At 32.3% G+C, this 24,096-nt stretch overlaps 1 protein-coding gene and 2 non-coding genes across 3 annotated transcripts in view; 1 reads left to right on the forward strand and 2 right to left on the reverse strand.

Annotated features, from left to right (window-relative positions):
• The first annotated feature begins 286 nt into the window (after positions 1-286).
• Positions 287-359, forward strand: Trnak-cuu (transfer RNA lysine (anticodon CUU)). The gene has a single exon. It is a non-coding gene; the product is annotated as a tRNA-Lys (tRNA).
• A 1,146-nt stretch (positions 360-1,505) lies between these two features.
• Trnak-cuu (transfer RNA lysine (anticodon CUU)) lies at positions 1,506-1,578 on the reverse strand. The gene has a single exon. It is a non-coding gene; the product is annotated as a tRNA-Lys (tRNA).
• Positions 1,579-14,753: 13,175 nt separating this feature from the next.
• LOC126842838 (uncharacterized) overlaps positions 14,754-24,096 on the reverse strand; it is a 61,705-nt gene continuing 52,362 nt past the window's right edge. Inside the window, exon 2 of the mRNA XM_050580023.1 lies at positions 14,754-15,179. Within this exon, the coding sequence (XP_050435980.1) occupies positions 14,944-15,179 (236 nt within the window). The 3' untranslated portion in view covers positions 14,754-14,943. The remainder of the gene's footprint in view (positions 15,180-24,096) is intronic.

Below are 24,096 nucleotides of genomic sequence, written 5' to 3' on the forward strand. Positions count from 1 at the left end.
ATTTATTTTGCAATACAACACAATGATTTAAATGATTTTGAAAAACATAATTAAAAAACGAATCAACATTGTCTGCCGGCCTGCATGAGAACACATTAAACATAATAAATAATAAACTTTGGTCAACACATAACATTGACTCTGTCGACAATAGATTATTGACCATTTTCAAAAAACAAAATTAGAAAATATAATATATATAAATATAAAATATAATATAGGTTATGAATCAGCTTGATAATATCATATTTGCTTAAATGTTACTGTACACCACCTCAGCGGCATGGCCCGGCTAGCTCAGTCGGTAGAGCACGAGACTCTTAATCTCGGGGTCGTGGGTTCGAGCCCCACGTTGGGCGAATTACTTTTTGCACTTTTTTTATAGTTTTTTTCAAGAATATTGTATGCTAGTTTGAATTTTTTTACACATTTGAAGGGTCAAACTTCAATGTAAAGTTAATTGATTTGCAGTAATTCAGTATACAACTTCTGATTACTACGAAGGAAGATTTAATCTCCAGAAATGTACAATTCTTTTGAATATATTTAATTGCTCATTATATTTCTAAACATTAATACATTGGTTTTTTTTACATGCAACTGATACAACTCATTTAGGTACGAATAAGTACGACAGCGTTCTGTATAGCACAAGCGATATGTACCTAATTAAATGTTAATCGGGATGTATTGAAATTTTTTTTCTGCAATCTACTTGATTTATCAATTATCATTAAGCTACCTATACTAATAATTTTATTAAAATATATAAGTTCCTTAAAAAATTGCCATTCTGCGAATTTGTTTGTATTCAAAGAAATTTAAATCTGTCAAAAATAAGAGGGAAATTTAATTTTAAAAATATGTTTTAACAGGTCGTGGTCAAACAGTTAGCTTCAAAGCATTGATTTTTTGGTTGACTTAGAGAGACTGACTTCATCACTTCCCAATAACCATTTTACTTCCTCACTGCCGTGTTCATTGCTTAATAATTGTTCCGTTGCGATTCCACTCCATATTTAAATTTGTATATAATTGGTATTAATTAAATAATTAAATAACAAAGAAAAAAAATTTCCAATGATTACTTTAACTAAAATTTTTGATTTTACATCATTTCCATCGTTGTACATTTTGATGTCAAAAAATATATTGAATACCATTTTTCAGAATTATTGTTTACACTATTTTAAGATGAAACGAATAGGAATGGGTAGTTGGACATATTTTGTGTTCTATTAACCTCATACGATTTCAGACCAATATCTGATGAACTTTTATGTTTATGTAGGTAAAGGAACGTGTAACATGTTTTATATTCAATTCAAAGGACAACATAGTATATTAATTATTATGTATTATGGCACCAAAAAGGTATAGAATAATTGTATCGTTATTCGCATTAAGGTTTAAAGTATTAAATAAATTAATAATAAATTTAATTTATTATTTTTCTTGGTAAGTTTAACTCGATAGTGAAAAAAGTAAAAATATAAACATTTAATCGCCCAACGTGGGGCTCGAACCCACGACCCCGAGATTAAGAGTCTCGTGCTCTACCGACTGAGCTAGCCGGGCGGATGTGTAAAATTGCAGATTATTAACATTTCTAGATCACTACTTTTGTAAACAAAAATGATAAATTTCTTAAACCGTAGCATTTGAGTAAAACCCATTTGGCACAACAACAAAGTGTTAATAAGTTTTGACATACATTTAAAAAATACTGTTATATAAAGAAAGAAAATTTCCTTAGGGTACCTAATTGAGTGTCAACTTATTGACAAGCTAAAAATATTACACTTTGTAAAAATAAAAAAAGAGTACAGTAGGTAAGTACTAAGTAGGTATAGCGTTTATTATAACAATCGATTTTATGTTTCCAGTTTTTGGTTTAACAGTTTTTTATTACTGAATTATAAATAATAGTAATTAATATTTAAAAAAAAAAAAAAAGAGCAGCATATTCATTGAAATATATTATAATACAAAATAATATGGGTGGATTTTTTTTTTTATATGTAAAATTTTAGAATATTTTAAAACGTCGACCGTAATAAATTTTTAACGACATTTATAATGTAATGGTGTGTTTTGAATAATTTGCTGTATTTTCCGATAAAACCAATCATTTTAACTGCTTAAAACGGGCTTTTTGACTAATTTTATGCTCCTTTTATTACTCATACAAGCATAGTATTATCAAAACACAAAGTAGGTACCTATTTACATGATTTTTAAGTTTTATTATTTTTTTTTTGAGAATTCTATACAAAGTATACATTTTTTTATTACTAATTTGAAATTAAAAATAACCTATAACTACCATTGTTGTGGGGGGTGGGGGGAATATACAGGTTTTACTGTTATTCTATTGGATAGGTACATTGCATTACAGTACTGGGCAATATGTATCTAAACTCTGTCAGAATTACATTTTTTTTTTAAACTGACAATAATTGTAAACTGTGACAAATAAATAATAATCAAAGCTATTAACACTTTTAAATATGTATATTATTAAACAATAATTGGTAAAATACATGAAAAATTGCATGATAATGTTAAAAGTATTAAAAAAAGTAGAATTATACAATTTTTATATTATTTTGATTTTTCATAATAGTAAACTACTTTTAAAAATGCAATGAAAACACTCACATGCATTGTTTGTCAACGTTTCTTGAAAATTGTGTTACTTCATTATTAAATATCATAAAAAACAATAAGTCCTCTTTAACTTCATGGTCTATAAATGGAAAACCAATTATAAATTAAACTAAATTAATTAAACCAATATTAAACTATGAAAAAGTATTGATCATTATATAAGTGTAAACGTCAATTTCTCATGTTTAGTTTGGTTTTCTATTTTCCAACACATATTTTATTGTGGATACACCGCAACGTTTTGTTTCCGTTTTTTATTCGGTAATGCTGTCTTAACTTATAATTAATCTAAAAAAATTAATATTTAAATCCATATTGGGTAAAGTGTTAATGTTTATGCTGCAAAGTACACCAACTCTTCGGTATAGGTACCCATAGGTATACCCATTGTGGACCCCAAGATGGGGCACGGTCAAGTGCTTCGACGCAAACTAGACACGAATTGTATAATGGCGCGTGACATTTAAAAAAACGTTACACAGTGTTATTACTATAGTATTATACTTCAGGTGACTGTATATTTGCATAGAATTACCGATAAACGCAGTAGGTTTATGTGCACAATAATTATGTCAAGTTGACGGCCGAGATGTCGGATGCATTATTTGCGTTAAAGGTTTAGCACTATAAAGGAGGAAAAAACTAGTTTAAAAAGATTAAAAAAAAAAAAAAGCATTAAGAAACTTTAACCTTATTGCAATATAATAATAAATTATTGTGATATTAATAAAATAATATTTGTGCGCATTTCTGTCCTATTTTCATCAATAATAATATTATCGGAAAGTTTGATGTCGCAAAAAAAGAAAAAAACTAGTTTTTACATTTATTATTATTTAAAAAATATATAGCATGTTCGTTTGTACATTAACCGATTAACGAGTTCTGGTTTATAAAATATGACATTGTCCGTAATAACGCGCGTGCAGACGGTTTGTGTAACTACTTATTCGTATGTATGCAGATTGCACCAAGACGGTTTATAAAATAAAATGCATTATCATAATATTATAACGGATAAAAATGGAAACGCATTGGTCCGCTTCAAAACGAGTTTCCAAAACGCATTATATATATATTATATACACCTATATTTGTATTTTATTCATATGCACATAGGTAGGTACTTATACTTAAGTGATTTGTGACTTAAATATCATTGGATCCACCGACCGGTTGGGCGTTAAATTGCATTTCTCTGCTGACCTGTCCACCTCCACCGAAACAAAAATCGTATTCCATTCTTGCAAAATATAAATATATATATATATATATATATATAATAATTGCAAATATACACACATTACATTGGTCGAGGCTGTATAGGGCCCTGTTGTTTGTCGGTCTTACATAATTTTTGGGGCCAAGTGCGCAGGTGTGCGCGTTCCACGCTTGTGTGAAAAACCCTCGAATTCGGGGCGGAATAATAATATTTAAAAAAAAACATTTGTTCCCGTTTTGTATTAAACAATAATTGAAGCAACCGACAGTGTTACAGTATAATACGTATTAAATTATAATAAGATAATTGTTTCCTATGGGAAAAAGTATGACCAACCCCAATTGTACACTTGGAAGTAATTTATAATTGTTACACGACATCCGAATGCAAAATATATATATTTCGTGAAAGCATTTCTATGTTTGCTCACTGGCCAGATAGAAAAAGCGTACACACTGTACAAATCAATTTTCGTCATAGGTACTTTTTGTGTTTTATCATAATTATATACGGTGTAATGCAGATAATAATTATAGGCGTGGGTTTACCAAAGTATACATATAGTGCGTAGGCTGTTCCTTTGCACCACCTGTTAAAAGTGGACTTAATTATCCGTCCGAGAGCCCTAACTATATGTATAACCTGTTAAATTTTACTATAGTTTTGTTTTTCGAGACCTTTGTGTAACATAAAATACATAATTCGGTATAAAAGAGTTACCTATGTACCTATATGCAAAAATGATTTTTATCGACACGAATCGGTTGTGTACTTAGATCCGGTTTTGATATCGACGATAATTAGCAGTATGTAAACTGAGAAAAAAAAATCAGTATGCATAAGGGTTTTGTTTTTTTTTGTTGAAAATAGTCCTATAAATAATAATATAATTATACCGAGATGGAAAGAGAGAGAAAAAAAAACGAAAGACAGTTAAAAAAAAAAAAAGCCTCGCAGGTTAATATACACGACGTGGCGCAGTAGATGTATATAATAATAATAATAATAATATAATGGTTTTGATAGACTGGTTTAATGATTTGGGTCTTCTGGCAAGTGTCGACTGCTTACTCTGCATGAAACCGGTTTATACGTGGCCGCTAGTCGAGGGGAACGGTCTCCTCGAGTCAGTGTCGTCCGCGGTGCACCGTCGAGATGATATAGGCGGCGGAGGGGAGGTGTATGAGTATGGGGAAGGGGAGAGGGAGGGGACAGAGTAGGCTGTGTACGTTTACTCTATAGTGATTATAGTTCTGCGTAATAGTATATATGGAAAAAAAATAAATAAAAGGGTCCTCCTCTAGTGTAGTGAACCGTGAAGAAAAGTGTAGACAGACGAGGTGCTCGTGTGTGTGTGTGTGCATATCCGTAGTAAATATACTATACATTAATACATATAGTGTTTATATATATATATATATATATATATATATATATATATATATATATGTATGGTAGTGTTGCCAGAGGGCATCTCCTCCGTACACCACGTGCATGATATATATATATATACAATAATATCATCTACTAAACATCAGCATCACGCGACCGGTTACATACTTACGCCCATATAATATATATATGTATATATTATTGTACACACACTTAGTATACACAGCTGATCTGGCGTTACTCGTGAACGTTCGGACGGAGAGCACGCGCAAAATATATAAAACAAAATACAAAAAAAATCTAAAAAAAATAATAATGACCGTTCTTGTAATATTATAGTGTGTGTCCGTTAAAGAAAACGTTGCGGTGGCTATAATGGCTTATTCTGCGCGTCTTGAGATCATACTGTCGTCCTTCTCTCTGTCTCTGCGGTTGTTGCTTTCGGGACATGTGTCGACCATCATCCCGACTAATCGACCGCAGATTTTGTATACAATATGTCAGCACACCCTCCGCAAGAACACTGTATAATAGGTACTGTAGGTGACTTAACCCTCGACATTGGCCGCATACGCCTAATAATTGTTGTATACCGTCTTGGTGCGCCCATCGGTTAATATCCATAAAATTGAAAAATTATTCAAAAAATTGCGTTGTTAATATAACATTATAATCGCAAATCCCCTTTGCAGGATTAAAATAAAAAGGAAAAACAAGAGCCTGATAATGAGTGCGAGAGTCGCCTTAAGTACCTAACTACCCGACAAAATGGTGCCCGGGGCCGATTTGAATTATTTATTACTATACTTGTATCGCACGTGGTTTTCTAGTTCAAACGTGATTAATGGTGTAGTTAATTATTATTGGCGGGTGCATAAATTACCTGTAGATGCACACGGTGCACCCGAGGATTAATGCGAAAAAAATATATACTTATATACTACACAAGTTTCATGTAATGATAATTAACGGCTGTGTATAGCTGTGTCGTGTAGTGTACATAGGTACATATAATATGTATTACAGTGTCCGTGAACATGGCTTTGACTTGGTGTACTAGTAGAGTTTTTTTGAGTGAAATTGGCCTCACTCATTGTATCTGTAAGGTAGGCGAGGTTATCATATTTGGTTCTGCAGTTGCCGCATCTTTGACCAGACTTGAGATAGTAAAAACCTTAAATACCACCCGGTGAATGGAGAATTATAATTGTAAAGCTCATTTGCCAGAAGTTACCTACTAAAAGTGAGATTGACATTTTATATGTTTAAAAATATTCGATATTGTGAGTAGTTTAATATGTAATTTTTAAAAATGTCTCTTTAGTTTTTACTTAAATCATCATCATCAGCTTAACGGGCCTTTAAGACCCAACGCTGCCATAATGAGATGATGAATTAATTTAAATTAGATATTGGTATAAATTGATAATTAAATGTTTATAACTGAATAAAAGTAAAACTCGAGAATTTAGACATTGTATTTTTACATAGGTACAATATTTTGACTTGGCAATCTTGAGTTTATAATATTCACATATTATCGCAAACTTTTGCCAATTGCGGCTCGCCGAACAGGGTAGACCATATTATTGCGTTAGTTCTTTTTATTTTTTTATTTTTTCCATTATAATATAGTCAGTCCAGACAAGTGGCAACGGTCTTACAAATTATTGTAAATCATAATTTTTATCATGGATAAAATGATTAGAGTATGTAAGTAATGTGTTGTATATATTTTTAACTGTAATTAGCTTGTTGTTGGTTCTTATATCGTGTTATATACGATATAAATGTAAAGGTAGTTCCAAAAATTAAAGTAACCCAGCAAAATGCACAAACGAGGTCGTTGTAACCGCGACTGTATAATAATAATATTACGTTTGGTTCGATTTATCACCGTGTCGTGTCCGTATAGGTAGGTACAACGCAGTCACTGTACGGTTTTGGAACGGGTTCAGAAAATGAAAAGAGCAGCGTTTCGAGAGCAACACACGGGTCTCTTAGAGGTGTACACGTAAGTATAGTATAACATAAGTGTAGTATTTATTATTATAGGTATATGAGGTACCCCGGGTGTGTGTTGTGCGGACGCCCTGTGTTCGTCTCCTCGTCTCGTCTCGTTCTGGTCGGTGTTGTGTGTGTGTGTGTGCACGCCGTATATCATCATCGATACACTGTGTATTATATTATATTATTATATATTATGGCGACCGTGATTTTATGCTACGGCGTAACACCGGTAGCACCGAGCAAAGTCGCCGGCTGACAGAGAAAGGTATACACACCACACGGCCACGCGGTGCTAGAGAAAGACCGAGCGGTGGTAGAGAACTATACATGATGCAGCAGCAGTGTGTGTATGTAATGGGGAACAAAAAAAAAAAAATGATAAAAAAATACACATATATTGTTATGTGTGTACTGTAATACATCTCTGACCGGGAGACGACTCCGCTAATGTATTCAACTGCGTTACAAAAAAAAAAATTAAATTAAAAAAACGCGAGGGGAACCAGTCGTCTCAAGACATTTGTTGAATTCATTAGAGCTTGAACGCGCGCGGTTTGTACAGTTTGTTTTTTATTTATTTATTATTTAGTATTATTATTTTTTTTTTAGTGTGTTCACTCTCTGGCCAATACGGATTTTCTCTATACACTGCTGTTCACCGCTGTTTGTTATTATTATTATTACTACTCTACTATACGGGCCGCGATCTGGTCGTCTTGGCTCGGTTCCAGGTCAGGTTCAAGAGACGGACGGTTTGAGTTTTTTTTTTTTATTGTTTCTACTACAACAATATCATAGACACATAGGTTCGCGTCAAAAACAACAAATCTGATTGACTAAAACGCATTATGTTTTCCCGTTTTCGCTTTCCTCCTGTGTAAAATGGTGCAAATGTGCGGTATTACAAAATTATGATGTATTACATATAATATTACTCGTTTATAGTGTTGAACCGTTGCCAGATTTGTGCCGGTTGTGTATTTATTTTTAATTATGTCGCAATACTAATATGTATATATATATTTATATTTTGTCCTGCGGCTTCGGATTAGTGCATCGGCGGTGCCAATATATTGTCGTCTTGTATAAGTTGTAATAACGGTGTTAATAATAATAATTACCTACCTACTGCGACTTGGCCGAATGTGTTGACCCGTACCGTGTGTGTATGTAATCCGGAGAACCTAACGAGCCGTAAGAACTGCACTTGCACTTGCCGTGATATTGTTTTTTAAGTACATAATATTATGCAAAAGACAACAACCGTTGACACAATATATAATTGACATTGGACTGGGCAATCGCACTCAACTCTTAAGATTTGTTTCTAATAATGATATAATAAATTATACTATGCCGTGTTTACGGTTGATTCGCTTTAAGTACACTCTTAACGTACCACCTACCTGTAATAAAAAATAAATTGTTTTTCTAGGTATAAAAGTTTCACGTTGAGAAATTAACCGCTGCAATATATAATTGCCCACTGTTTAATCGAATTGGTAACAATAAACTATTAAGTATACGCAGACAACTAGTTGAAAAAAAAAAATCATTATTAATCATTTGTGAATCGAGTTTATTAGGACGTCGACTTAAAAATATCAGGTTTGTCAATAATGGACAAGTTGTTGATTTTTAAAAATGGTTTTATGAAAAATATAAACTGCAATCGTGTGACTACAACAGAAGAAAAAAATCACTGACTTTTTTATCGAGTCGCACTTACGTTCGATGCGGATTATAATAATCGTATAATCATATGTACACTGAACGATACAAATTAAAATGTACAGTACTGACCCTTCTTATTTTTTTCCCCCGTACAAGAACAGGTTTTATTATTTTTTCACCGCAGCTTATGTGTATATATATATATATATATATATAATATAAATAATATGCTACGTCGAATACAAAACAAAACGAAACGAAAAAAAGGGATCGTTTTATACCCGCCCAGATGATCCTTAAACGTCTTATATTGTGTGTGAATACTTACATACATCATATACAGAGCACACACACACACTGTACACGGTCTGGGTCGTTCTGACAAAATCCGCGCGGTGTTCCGTACACACACACACAATGGGGAAAAAAGCGAGGGAGTCGAAAAATCATACGGTTCGGGGTTTTTCGACCCTTTTTTTTTTTTTTCATTCTTTTATGTTATTTTTACTAGGGCCAGCAGGTGTGCAACCCCTACGCACAGGTGTGAACCCGTCGTCTATCGTGCTAAACCCTCGACGTTAGATTATTATTATAGTCTTGCAAATTATTACTATACCGTCCTGTGTATATAATATATGTAGAGTAGATAGTATACGCAACCGGCACCGACAGGTCAAAACCGAGTGTACACCTACCTGTGGTTTGGGTCAACAATAATACATAATAATGTCCAAGGCCATACACATATTGTGTATGTATGACACTGTTTGGCAAAAACTAGTTGGAGATTAAAAAAACAACCCTTTTGATGGTATAAAAAAATATCTTGCTTGGAAAAGTCGAAAAAGTCATACAGAGCTTAAAATAGAAAATAACGACTTTAATGCGCTTACGAATTATACCTACTGTCACATCAATAGTAGAACAGTATGTATTGTATAAAACGAAACCCAGAGAGGTGTGGAGGACAAAAACCTCAAAATTAAATATAAATTATTGTAGGTACAAGTTCGATACAGCTACTACTGGATTGCGCTCTCTCCGGGCTGTTTAAAATATCAGCTATTATTATCATCTTGTATTACACTGCTGTTATTAATGAATAATAATTAATACTGTACCGAACGCTAATCACCGTAGTAATCTATTGCGATGTCAGTGCGCGTACCTATTATATTATATACAATAGTAAAATAATAATAATAACAATAACAATATACTTACATGGGATTTGTTTACTAATGTATATGGTTAAAGAACCTACTATACCCTCAGTCGTTAAATCATAATTAAAAAAAAACCTCAACACGAGACCAATGACAACGAAGAAATCGTTAGAGGACTTCATCGCGGTAGTCGTTCATTGGGTTGCACTTGTTTTTCCGAGTTGCTTTTGCTTGCTTTATGGCAAAGGTACAATCATAATATTATTGGTTCGGCCATTTTTTAGTTGTTTACTTAAATCAATTGTGATGAACTACAGGCACAAATAGATACATACATTTGTTAAGCTAGATTGCCAACTAGTGATAAGAATATTAAAGTCGACGTGATTCTGTGCTATCAACTTAACTTGTAATTGTTATAACCATATTGTGATTGTGATTATCGGCGGCATGTACCTACACTTGGCAATCTAGTTTATTATATACATATATATATATATATATATCATGTGTACATCACCTGTATGTACCAACGACAAGCGACTATGCATAATAAGAATGGCTACAATTTTTTTTTTTTTTGCAAACGGTTACATTTTCTCGTCTACAATTAAAACCGTCGAGGAATGGTTTGTGCGTTAGTTGGTTTTTTTTATTTACATTTGTTATCTTTTTAATTTATACAGGTATAAGACGTTTTACACGAAACTGGGCAATCGTGCGCGGTTTATCGTGCGAGATCTATACGTTTTATTATTCGAGACATAATAACAGCACATTTTATTATTATAAGCGCCCAGTGATCTTGATTGCGACACAATTGTTGTTGCCTGTAACAGATATATTATTATTATAACGCTGTATTTTGATTGTGCCTATATGCATTCAGATGTGTATGTAATAAAGTACAAGCGACCGTGTGTGTTAAGTACACACGATGTGACACCGGCGTAAATGTGATCTCGGCAACGGGATTATGAAATCAAATCGAACCTGATAGATTTATCATTTTTTATTTTTATTTTTCATTTACCACTCCTCAAAATCTCCCGCTGCTGTCGGCACACCGTTGGGTTGGCTCGGAACTAATTTGTTATTTGCGATACAACACGTTTTCATTTTTGAACTCTGCAATATCACACACACACACACACACATGCACGCACAAAATAGGGTCAAGTCTTGAAATGACCCTAATTTGCTATAACAGCTATAGACGTTATCGCTTTGCATAATTTGAAGAAAAAAATTGTTTGTAAATAATATAAAAAAAATTAGATACCAGCATATTATAATATTTTAAATAACAGACAACACAGTAGGATGTAAATATATATATAGATATTTTGCTGTTTCAACGCGCTGTGTGTGATTATATAAAAATTATTAGAAATAAAAAATATTTTTTAAAACTCAAAACTGCTTTATTATTATTTGGAATTGTTGCGTGAATACTAATATCAAATATAAAAAATCATAGCTATACAATATATTTATATTTGTACATCATCATAATAAGCTGGAAATTGAACAACACATATAGGTACAATGACATTAATTATAATACCAAAAATATAGATTTGTAAGTAGATAATAGTTTGTAGAAGAGTTTGTTTAATTATAATTTTTAAATGATTGAAAAATCAACTTAATTTTTCTGTGCTTACTTATTAAATGCATACCCTATAACTTGTTTTATTTAATAAAAAACAACTAATGAAATTTTGACAGTTAATTTACTCCAATTATAATTTATATAATATATAAATATTTAGAATAATATAGAAATATTTATTTACTTACATTTATTTATCCATATGCTTATTTCAATTGATATTTTATGAAATCAAAACTGTTTTATTTGTTTTTCAATTTAGGATTTTTCAATTTTAACAATTATAGTTTTATTTTGTTTTTTCATTTCTCAAAACTGAGAATTCATTTCAATTCACCCTATTTAAAAAAAGTACAATTCTTTAAAAATAACTTCTCGGCTCTTCTCCTAATTGTGTAAAACATAAAAAAATCCGTTTGAGGTTTTTGGTTACACTTGTGAAGAGATTAAAATCACGTTACAATTAAAACAGAACACGTTGATTCTTTTTTTTTGTCTCGACTTCCCAAAAATAGTTTTTATAAGGACAAAAGTATTAAACAGCAGCTGCGTTAAACATGTGTCATAATTGATTAATGAAAGCATCGTTGAATATTGTTGTACAGTTCAGTGGATAATAATAATTAATATGTAGGCGCAATCAAATATGATGAGTAAAAAGTATTGCGACCTTGACAATGTAGGAGCAATTTCTTGTATTGTTTTTTTTTTTAGAAGCACAAACATTAGTTATTGAACACGTTATAAAATTCAGGCACGCGTTTTTAATGAAAAAAAAATTGTCTACCGTTCTTATTGATGTCCACCGCACATGTATAGTGTGCGATAATTGTAAATTCGGAAATAACCCCAAGAACAGGAAAACGTGTGCAGAATATCGTTTTCTACCGCAGTTGTACAATATTATTATTAACAATGGCAATTTGAAACTAGTAGCTGTTCATTGTGTTTCTGAACCATCATACTTAATATTCTTTATTTACTATCACGACCGTCGCCGTGTGTGTGTAGTCGAGTTGGGTTTTAAATATCATACATAAAGCGCGCTCTAGTGGTTAAAAAACCGTACATAGTGTGTTCCGCTTTGATATTGTCATTGACAATCGCACTTCCTATTACTTTTTACTTGCTGTTGACCGTTGACTAGGTATAAGCAGTAATAATATTGTGTAGCAAAAACCTTTGACATATAAAAGCCTAATGTGTTATGGAAAAAACCAAACAAACACATGTAAACAGCAAATACATGACGTATAAAAAAACACTAATAGTTTTGTAAGTGTTTAAGCACACTTCATTTTTTTTCTCATTATAACAATACTGTTATTCTTATTGATAATCTTAAAATAATAATGCACAGTATAGAGAGCAGAGAGTTCACAAAAATGGGAATTATTATAAAATCACTTTCATATAATAAACGTTTCCACACGAAACTGTGGATGGTAAAAATTATCTATTTAAAATAAATAAATATTTTTGTTTGGAAAATAAATAGCAGCCTTAAAGTAATAGCACGTCTTAACTTGTTAAGAATAATCTATCGATCAGTTTGGCCGATCGTATGGGAATTATAAGATAATATTCTAAAAAAAAATATAATGAAAAACCAACAAAATATTTTTTTTAAATAGTAAAACTACAAAAATACTATTATTTTACATACTTATACATGCTTTATTTATATATTTTATAATAATAATATATTTTTATACTTTTAATTAGGTAATGCTAACGATAATGTTCCATTTTGTATGAGACACCATATTGTTACATAAAGTTGTCTAGACTCTTATATAGTTTGAGCAACCGACCATGTACTATATCAGGCATTTACTGTCTTAAGTTTTTTACGTTTTACATGTATAACGCGTTAAAAAAAAATTTCTATAGTTAGTCACTTCTTTTTGTTTCGATCTGATAAAACAATAATACCTTATTAAGGGATTTGTCGTTGTTTACCGCGTCGGATTTGGACATTTGCCAAACGAATAAACACTTGCCGGGGGTCTCAAATCGAGTGTTGTATTTTTATTTCGGTGTAATGAACACGCACGTCGATAACTGTAGGTTTTAAAAACGTCCAAAAATAACAAAAAAAAAAAACGCTTAAGTACCAAAGAAATTCGTGGAGACGTCGCAAGAGCGTTTGTATAGTGAACGATTTGAGAAATGCGATCATTGTCGGAAAGAAAACTGTACCTACTATTTGGGGCTTGATGAGTTAATTAATAAAAAATGTCGATTTGACGGGGAAAATAATTGCAAGTTATTTAGAACATAATATTTCTAAAAATAAAGTTTAAAAAAATACATATATCATAACTGAAAGTGTCAAAATAACTTTTAAATAAACACATCATTGTAAATACATACAATAAGTAACAAAGTTGGGTTGAGGCAAATGTTTAATCTAAAAGTGTCTGAATCTAAGGGTAAAAAGAAACCAGGACAGTTATAAGAAATTACCAAAGGAGAGGTTCTCGTTTGATACTTCTGTTAGCATCGAAGCTTATTCGTCTGTTCTAGGTTACTCTGCTTAGCTAGATTTACAAATCACAATGTGGAGGTTGGTACTTAGTTTGATAATATAAAAAAAAGTTTTATACATGATTTACACTAAATCGCATGTCTTCATACGCAAAAGTAAAGTTTTAGCAGTACATATAGCAACAGTATACTAACAGATATTTAAAACGGTTCTAATATCTGAGCAATAAATTTAATCCTCAACATTGCACAGATAAGATCAAATCACCTATATACTATATCCCTATATACGAATTAAGCATTTTTTCGACACATTTATTGAATTATAAATATCCACTTTCAGTTATAAAAATGCAGGACGAAAAGATCTTCAAAGTGTACTGTCTTTCAATGTGTTGATTTTGATGAAACCTCTAAATGAAAATTCTCAGAATTTATTTATACAACAATTATATTTCAATAATACATATAACATATGAATCATTACAAAATACAAGATTAACAGAAAATATGTTTGCAGTTTACAATATAACATTTTAGGAAAATGTACTCAAGGAGGGTACTACAATGGTGTACGATGGTTTCTAGATAATACATTAAAATAAGTATATAATATATCTAATATAAATTAAAATTTTTTACTGTATTATGTAATAGAAATCAAATGTATGGCGATGACGAATTTCCAGTCTATCAATACACTATTACATTTTCATTTCATTGATATATTCCACGAGTAACCGAACAAGGTCAAAGTTGTTATATTTGAACATCTCTCTGAGGTAGCACAAGAATGCTCTAGTATTTTCCAAACTATAACGCTCAATCTTCACAGGACTTTTTTTAAGATTTAAATCGTAGTTAGCTATCCAACTTTTATAAGGTGTCTGGAATTCGTTACCGTATAGCTCGAATTTTTTAGTAGCTTCACACTCGAAAGGTTCACAGAGTTTTCCCAATATTGGAATTAAATATTTAACTACACTGGCTATTGTTTCTTCTCGTCTGACAAGCTTATCGAGATAAATTAGCAAATTTTTAACGTGTAAATCTTCGGACAAGCTTAACATATCAGCAAACTCTTTGACTTTATCATACCATCCTTGCGCGTATTCCACGTAAAAGATTGAAGTAATAAAGTGTTCTAAATAGTCAAGGTGTTTTAACGACAGCCGGAAAATCATGATTTTCAGGAAATCAAAGGCCAGCTTATAATATAATTTCAGGCTTTCAAAAGTGCTAGGCCAATTCAGTATATTGTGCGAATCTTCCCAAGATTTTCGCAATTGTTTACCCGTGCTGGACCATTCCACTTCAACGTTGAATGCGTTCATTAAATCGTCTACGTTCTCGTCTTTCGCGCCTATGTTGTTCAATAAAAGATTTCCCACTTGTAACGCGGTCCCGACATATTTGTGTTTATTTCTTTTAAGTAAATATTTGGTAGCGTCAACGTTCATGTCTATAAAATGTATCAAGTATTTTTCTGTAGGGTTGCTAAACGAGTCGATCACACTCTCTTTGTTAAACGAATTATCTTCACGGCAACGGGTTAAGTCTTCACGGAGTTTACCGATGATATAGCCGTGAGTGGCGATAATTTTCCGGCCGTCTTCCTCCTTGTTCGACGAATTTTCGTAAACGCCGAGCACCATACCCATGTACAAATTTAGAATCCACAACGCATCCATACGCGTTACATTCAAGCGGTACAGTGAATATATTTGGGTTTTTAAAACAGCGTTGTACCGGATTACTTTGCCGATCACCGAAGATGTACGCAAAGATATAGGTGGGTCGGCTAAACGCTTTGTTACCAGCATATGTGTCAATGCGCTGTACATGTATGTGCATTTTAAATCATGATGGAGTAAATCTTTGTCAACACTGACGTTACCGAGATAATCGCATCCAGTTTCCAACGAATGTGCTGTTTGACACAAGGACAACACCAAGCCGAAAATCGTTTTTGTAAGTACATCGGAGCGCATCATAATTATTCTGTTCAAAATTGGATTCAGGTCGGTAGAAAAAAAAACACTTGTTTGCTTGCTAGCTTGCTTCTCGTGGCATAGAAATGTCGCGACTGTAAAAATTATCAACTTTATGATTTTGATGTATTTTACTAAAGCGTATATACTATAATAGGTACGTGGCATTTATCGGTGGAAAAAAAAGTTAATTTTCCGTTCTATTTGTTCAGACCGTAGTTACATTATAACCGTATGTTATGTGATAGCTTAGCAAACGAACCGTTTACATTTAACGCCTTGTGATTTTTTTTTTTTTTTGTAAACGTTTCGAAATGAATAATTTAATTTTTGCGAAACTTATTTGTTAGGGACTTTTATATGATTTTTAATAAAAATAATATGTTCCCCATTATACTACTGTTTGTAACCTATTATGTATAGATTGAATTCGGAAAATTTTTAGCATGATAAATTTACTCTTATAACCTTTGGCCCGATTTGCGGGGGGGGGAGCTGAGATGTACATTAGCATCCCCAGTTAGAAAATGAGACCAGAAAATTGTTAAAGTTCCTTACGTTAAGTTGTACACAAGAACAGGGCTAATAGAGAGAAAGTGATAGTACCCATCATTTCAAATGAACCCTTCGATGCGAAAATGTGTGTAATATTTATTATTGAATACTAAGTTTTCCTAGATAAATGTACAGCAACTGTAATTAATAAAAATGTCCAGCTGAAGAACAGCTAACGCGTCGAAGCTAAAATATGAAGAATTTATTGTAAACTTTAGCTTTAAAATAATTTTATGTTTTTTTAATACCACTTTTTTACCTAATACATAACAACTTAATAATTTACATAGGTAAATAAGTAAATTATACAAATTTGTATTATTTTAGTAAATTGATAAATAATCAAAACACAATTTTTACACATGTTATAGGTGTGTGTAAGACCTTTCTTCAGACCGATTTCCAGCTCTTAAATCCTAAAATTGCGCCTTAAAAATAAAAATAAAAAATGTTACGCCTTTTGGTTATATTTTTATAGTAGTATACATTCGTTATATGTCTACTTGATTTTTTAGATTTTTAGATTTTGGTCGTTTTTGGAGGAATTTTAGAAATCCTGACTGGTTCATCTGAAAGTCTGAAGTAAATAAAAAAATGTAAATTGTATTATTCGGGGCTCTCGTCAGGCCGGGGGACCTGGGCTCGTGCCCATAGGGTAATGATGGAACTGGTCAAGTGTTAATTTAATTATTTTTTAATTGTTTTATTTCTCTACCACGAGCGTCGCTCGAGTATTTTCTAGGTCCATTTTTATACGTCTCGTGTCAGGCATATAAGTACACTCATATCGAGAGTATCGATGACGATATAATCTTATGTCGGCAAACACCAGTAGTGGCCGACGACGGTTACACGTATATACGGGACTGTTATAATAGAATAATGTGTAACGTTGTATTATTATTATTATTATACAGCGATGACACGGTCGGTCAAGACGGCAGTGCGTGCGCATTTATATTTTATTACTCTCGTATTTTATTATATTTTCTATTCGGTGGTACACGATAAAAATGATGATAATATATTAATATTAGCTGTGTTATTGTATAGTACGGTGGCAGCGCACAATCTGGCGAGACCACGTGTTCATCTTCTTGTTCTTCTTTGGGTCGAACCGGAGGCGGCGGGGCACAAATCACCGTAGCCGTAGTAAGTATAATATTGTATATAGCAAACGACAGCTACGTCGAACGAGACAGAGATAGAGAGATGAGAGAGAGAGAGAGAGACAGACACGAGGACGGGGAATAATAATATTATAATGTGTGTGCGACGAGTGCAGTTGTGTGTTGTGTTGTGCTTCGGTTGTACACGTTGGGATCAAGGCCACTTTTACAACCCGGCCACAACTCTATCCTAATTATACAGCACACACACACACACACAGTTACTACTTACTATTTTACTCCTCCTATCGCGCAGAGTGCTGTTGTCGAGGAGTTTATCGTTTTTTTTTTTTTTTGTATTACTTTTTATTTTTTTCATTTTCGTTCGTCTCTAATGACCCGCGTGGACACAAAAGAAGAAGAAAAAAACGTTACATATATTATTACATCCGAGAAGAGGGAGAGAGAGAGAGTAGTTAAGCGAGAGGAAGAGATGGTGCATAGAACAGCGTTTTAATAATATAGAGTGACACGTCCAGCGTTGCACCGTAACACAATATTATTAAAGATGGTTTGTACACGATTTTATTGAGCACAGTCGCCAAATTCGGGGTCAACAACAGCGCCTATCTATACCCACAATACTACTTGTAGACGATATAACATATTGATATTATTATTATTGTTGTTCGTGACAGTAGCACTGCCGGTGTCGTCGAATAGCTGGTCTAAATTGATAAGGTCGTTAATAATCTGAATATACACAGGTCACAGCAGCGCAGATGCTTGGTGTTTCGGTTGTAAGTGGTGGACTGGAAAAAACAATTTGGCGCGATTGACTTAATAAACGGCTTACGGGCCGTAGAAAATTATGTATTATTATTTTTTTTATTACACCTTTGCGGATTGTCAGTCATTGTTGATTTTTTATAACAGCACCGAACGATGACCGCGTAACCTAACCTTTTGCATATGGATTTTTCCATATCAATTAACGTTATGTTCGGTCGTATCTTTTTATTATATACTGTACTCTGGACCTTTAGCGGTTTTATAACCGGCGCAATTTTTAAATAATTTTCAAATTTTACTAATTAAATGTTGGATAACACATTATTGCTCTAGTATGTCATTGAGATATTGTACCGCCAATGCCCAGTAAAATACTAAACAATAATATCCAGTTCACAACGAACTAACCGTGTTGCAATAGATCAAATAGCTTCAACTTCAGTTCAAAATTTATTCGGCACCTTACCGCCACAGCTGAGTGTTGAACTCGTTTAGTTAAGTCTAACGTTTTAATGCATTGCGTTGTACATCCGTTACTAATTACCAATCTCAGTACGGTCTATAGCCTTTTAAAATACATTATATTCAACGCATCACATAATACAGTGTATACAATATATTGTATGGAAGTAAAATTCTCAATTTTGGCAGTGCTAAATAATATTCTGTACAATATAATCGGTATAAAATCCTTCCAAAAATGTATTTATATATTTTTTTTTTTAAATGTACCTATTGGTTTTTCTTGTTTGATAATTTTTAAGTGTTACTTAAATTGCATGTAACTATAACTCACAACTAAGATTTTAGGGTAACAGCTAAATGACCGGCACCGTGTATGCGTCATGCCCATGCGCGATGATCTAGAGACGTTTTAACGGCGATAATATAATTAATTTGGATCCAAAAGAGAAAGTATACATTAGTCACCGTCCAAATTTAGAAAGATTGGTTTACAAAAAAAAAAATCAAATTACACTAGACATATTTAGGTGTCTCGGGTGATCCAAAAAGTCAGCATGATTTAGTTTTAACATATTGTCATATATTATTAGTATTGTTATTTAAATGTATCTGAATAAAATCTATATTATAGAAGACATTTTTTTTAATACTCACGGAACACCGTGAAACGACTCACGGTTGACCATTAGCGTCGACGATGGTGCACGGACCTTCGGTGTATAATCGTCCAGCACGTTTTACAGGTCGATTATTAATTGTATTTAAAAAAAAAAAATCAAATAATGATAATAATATTATCCTTCGACGACGGCGTTGTATAAACAATTATTACACATTTTTATTGTTTCCCATGTTGTAGTGACCCATAAAATTTGCAATAACTATCCTTTTTAATGCGCTACGGGTAATAACATAATATTATACACAGTAAATGTGTATATAATATGTACCTATATATTATATAAATATACATAAGGTTGTGCAGCACATAAGTATTGTTTTTATCCGTATTTTGTAAGTCCAGGGCGTGTGTTCGTCGGACGGCAACCGGTGGCGATAATATTATTACCAACAGCGCGCGCACCTGTTGATGACGGCCGTGTACTCCTAAAAAGTCCATCGGAAGACGTTATGGTTGTTTCGAAGGAGCGATTTAAGTACAATATAATAAACGCTTTTGTCTTTTATGCGTTTCGGACTGTGGCAACGAGGAAGCGACGGTGATGACGGTACACACACCAGGCGATAATAATAATATTATGTCATATTGTTGGGCAAATTAAACGCAGAAATAATATTTCAACGATTTTATTTTACTTCAGATAAATTAAAATCGTTCGAATATTGCCCAACTCCGTGTACAATAATACTGTAGTATGTTTTGATGATTTATAGTAATGCCAAAAAACGAATTGGTTGTAACCGCATTCTAATGATTAATATAAGTAACGTTACAATAATATATTATTTATACTTGTCGAATTGCTGAAATCAAAAATACTTAGCTCCTTTAAGTGCTATTAAAAGACTATCAAATGATGGTTTTAGTTAAAAATGTTTTGTGGAAAAAATATTCTATTAATTATTTTAGTACTATTGTACAACAAAATTATGTCTCCAATAATTAAAATTCCAATAGTTCTTTTTAGTTCATGTTAAATTAATTGTCTAACTTTAGTTCCAAATTGATTAAACAGCGTTAAATCTGCATTTTATATATTTTGTCGTTCAACGATCATCCAAAGGTCTGTTGGATATGTTAAACAACAGCTGTTGGCATAGATGATTGTCTCAACACTCCTATAATTATTTCACTGTCCGTTTTATTATTAAATGTTTATTATTAAAAAACCTCTTATCCTCAAAAATATCTAGTCTTAGTAACATGACTTATTAATAGTATAGAAGTTTGTGATTCAAAATATTTTTGTAATTAATATTGGATTTCTTGTAAAAAAAATGTTTTGTCAACTATTAATATTTTTGCAATAACCGTTTAATTAAGAATTATTAAATTTGTTTAACTAATTTGCCAGTTTAACAAATATGCTTAATTTGATTTATATCTGCTAAATCTTATTGTAATATTGGTTAAAACCTAACCGAGAAGATAAAAGAGTTTTAGGTCAATTGGCATCAGCAATCTAAGACCGTGTAAGCGCTATTCCCTCGAGTGTCATCATTTTTGTTGTCTAATTTACCACTAAAGCAAACTGCACACTGCATTGTTATTTCATTTAGCAGTTATATACTATAACGAACCGTACAAGTCTGACGATAACGTACCGTCTCTATATCTAACACATGTAACACATAGCGTTAAAAGGATTTTTTTCCAAGTCAATAATATACTCTAGCTCGTTTAGTGTGTCTACACAAACGCAGAGGTCGTGCTGATTTTCACTTTTTGATTAGCAACATAAATAATATTATAGTTAAATGCATTTTTGTAATTTTTCAAAAGAAACCAAACGTTTAGGATTAATGTGCCATTGTCTCGTGTCTCCTCTCTTGGGGCCGGTTGCATTTGTCCACATGTAATGCAACATAAGATAACTAATGGTTTTTTTTTTGTTGTACGGTCATTAGAAAAATAAGAGTGGTATACTTGTCCTTGAGTTTACGAGCAGTGCACTTCACAATCGACGTTACTCTGCAATGTTTTTTTTCACTACAACCGGTCGGTCTGATAACGTTTATTTACAAACTACTACATTGTGTGTATTGTATTTATACACACAGTACTGTTATCAAGTTCATTGCGTTATGCAATTTATACCGCATGCGATTACAACGTCAGCGGCCGTGGAACAAAAACAAATAATAATAATAATAAACACTAAATCTGATAACGCACCGATACTAGATCAGTGAATAGTGTATAATAATTTGCAAACAGAATCGTTCATCTAGCCACAATTTACACATAATGTATTTTACAATTATAATATCGAATATTATCGTTCAAACTGCGTAGCAAAGCACTAAGTATACATATGTATATGGTTTTTTGATTGCCGTATTTACACCCAGAAGACTCTTTCCCGTTTTGTGGACGTTTGCCCGTAAAAATATACAATATGTTCATTTTCCAGACATTAATGATTCGTCCGACGGTTTTGGGTTAAGCTAATATTTTTATAATTTTTCCAAAGACAGTTCGCCAAACGCAGCTTTGTAATATTATGTTTTCATAATACAATTATTAGCTCTCATCGACTGGTGGTGCATTGGGTTTGTTTACTGGAACATCAACAATCTATAGCGCAATCGCGATAATAGGCCTTGAATATTATATTATTAGTAACTAACAAAAAAAAAAAAACGATTGCCAAACGGAAATAACAAAGACCCGACGAGTGATTCACCGAGCTCTCTGTTGTGCTTATGTTCGCTGTCGAAAAGGTTAATATTTGATTTGACTAGCTGTGGACTTTTCCTAGAATTGCATCGTAAATGCATATTTATTTAAACACGTGTCGCGGTTTACAATATCGCAGTACATTTCAAGGGAAATAACCGAATTTGACTTTTGTATCTAATATATGTTTTGTTAAAGACGTCAACGGTTTAACTAGGTACAAAACAAATAGCTAAGGATATTTACAATTGTAACTGATTTATATTTAAAAAAAACAAAAAAGAGTAATAGATCCATTTTTATTACCAATTAGACAAATAAAAATACCTATTGTATTCTAACTAAACATATTGTAGTATAATATTATGTTATTTCAAGCTTATTCGAAATAAAGTATCTCAAAAGTAATGTAATTATTTTTCCAACAATAATATATTTTTGATATTTTTCCTCGACGAGCAAGTGTATTTTATCGCAAGCGATGGCTATTAATTTTGTTTTAGACTCGCATAAATCACACGTGTCTTATCTATTCATTAGTGTGATTTATATTATACCGTCTACTAATAATTACCTAGGTATATACATATATACCTACAAAGAAAATACAATGGTCTAACCGTTGTGCAAGTAGGTATATAGGTATACTGTAATAGTGATGATGTAGGTATATATACTTTTAAATGTTTCTGAATGCATTACCGTGTCATAAGCCAATGTCAATAATCAATGCACAGGGTTCACGTCCACTTGTGCGTTATATTGTTATTGTTTAACCCCGTCGTCGATGATTTTTTATCCGTCCAAACAAATGGGCTTCACACAAGTAGGTATATGCATAATATTATGGGATATAGTCTTAGTGGGTACCCTATGGCCTATGCACACATTAAAAACGACATAATGTGGACACCAGACGCAGCTCTGGTGTGTGTCAAAGACTTTTCTTTGATAAATTATAACAATTTAACATTACACTGTTTATCTTACATGTATAATATACCGATTCAATATATTATACAATATATAGTATAAAATGTTCAACAACAACCACTGGGCCACTGCGGTCCTGGCTGTGTAGGACCTTTATAATAATATACACCACTGACATAAGTAATGGTTCATCATACGGGTGCCGGTCACGAGTGGATCACAAACAATACTTAAACCGGCAGTTGTGTTTTTTTAGTATAATAATTATATTAATATTGTACATTTATGATATTGCCTAAACCCCCCCCCCCCCGTGTAGGTAGGTACAGTTATGATTAGTGGCTGTTAGTATTAATAACGCATTATTTAATTTTATATATGAATACAATTTGTACCTACAGCAAGATGGATACTGTGTAATATATTAACGATAAATAACGTTTAAATTTCAATTAGTTACACAATATGAGACGATAATCGAAAATCGCCACTCAATAGCTGTCTTTCTAGTTTCTTGTACTTGTAAATAATTACACCAGCTACATCCAGTGCCCTATACATTTAATAGGTGGACGGTAATGTAATAATATAGTTTACACATTAGTTATAACTTATAAAATATAGTAAAATTATGTAGGTAGGTAATAAAAT

This window comes from Adelges cooleyi, unplaced genomic scaffold (assembly GCF_023614345.1).
Source record: "Adelges cooleyi isolate 19-005CV unplaced genomic scaffold, UGA_ACOO_1.1 ACOO_flye_CR_arks_rails_tigmint_CR_PRNA_574, whole genome shotgun sequence".
NCBI classification, from domain to species: Eukaryota; Metazoa; Arthropoda; class Insecta; order Hemiptera; family Adelgidae; genus Adelges; species Adelges cooleyi.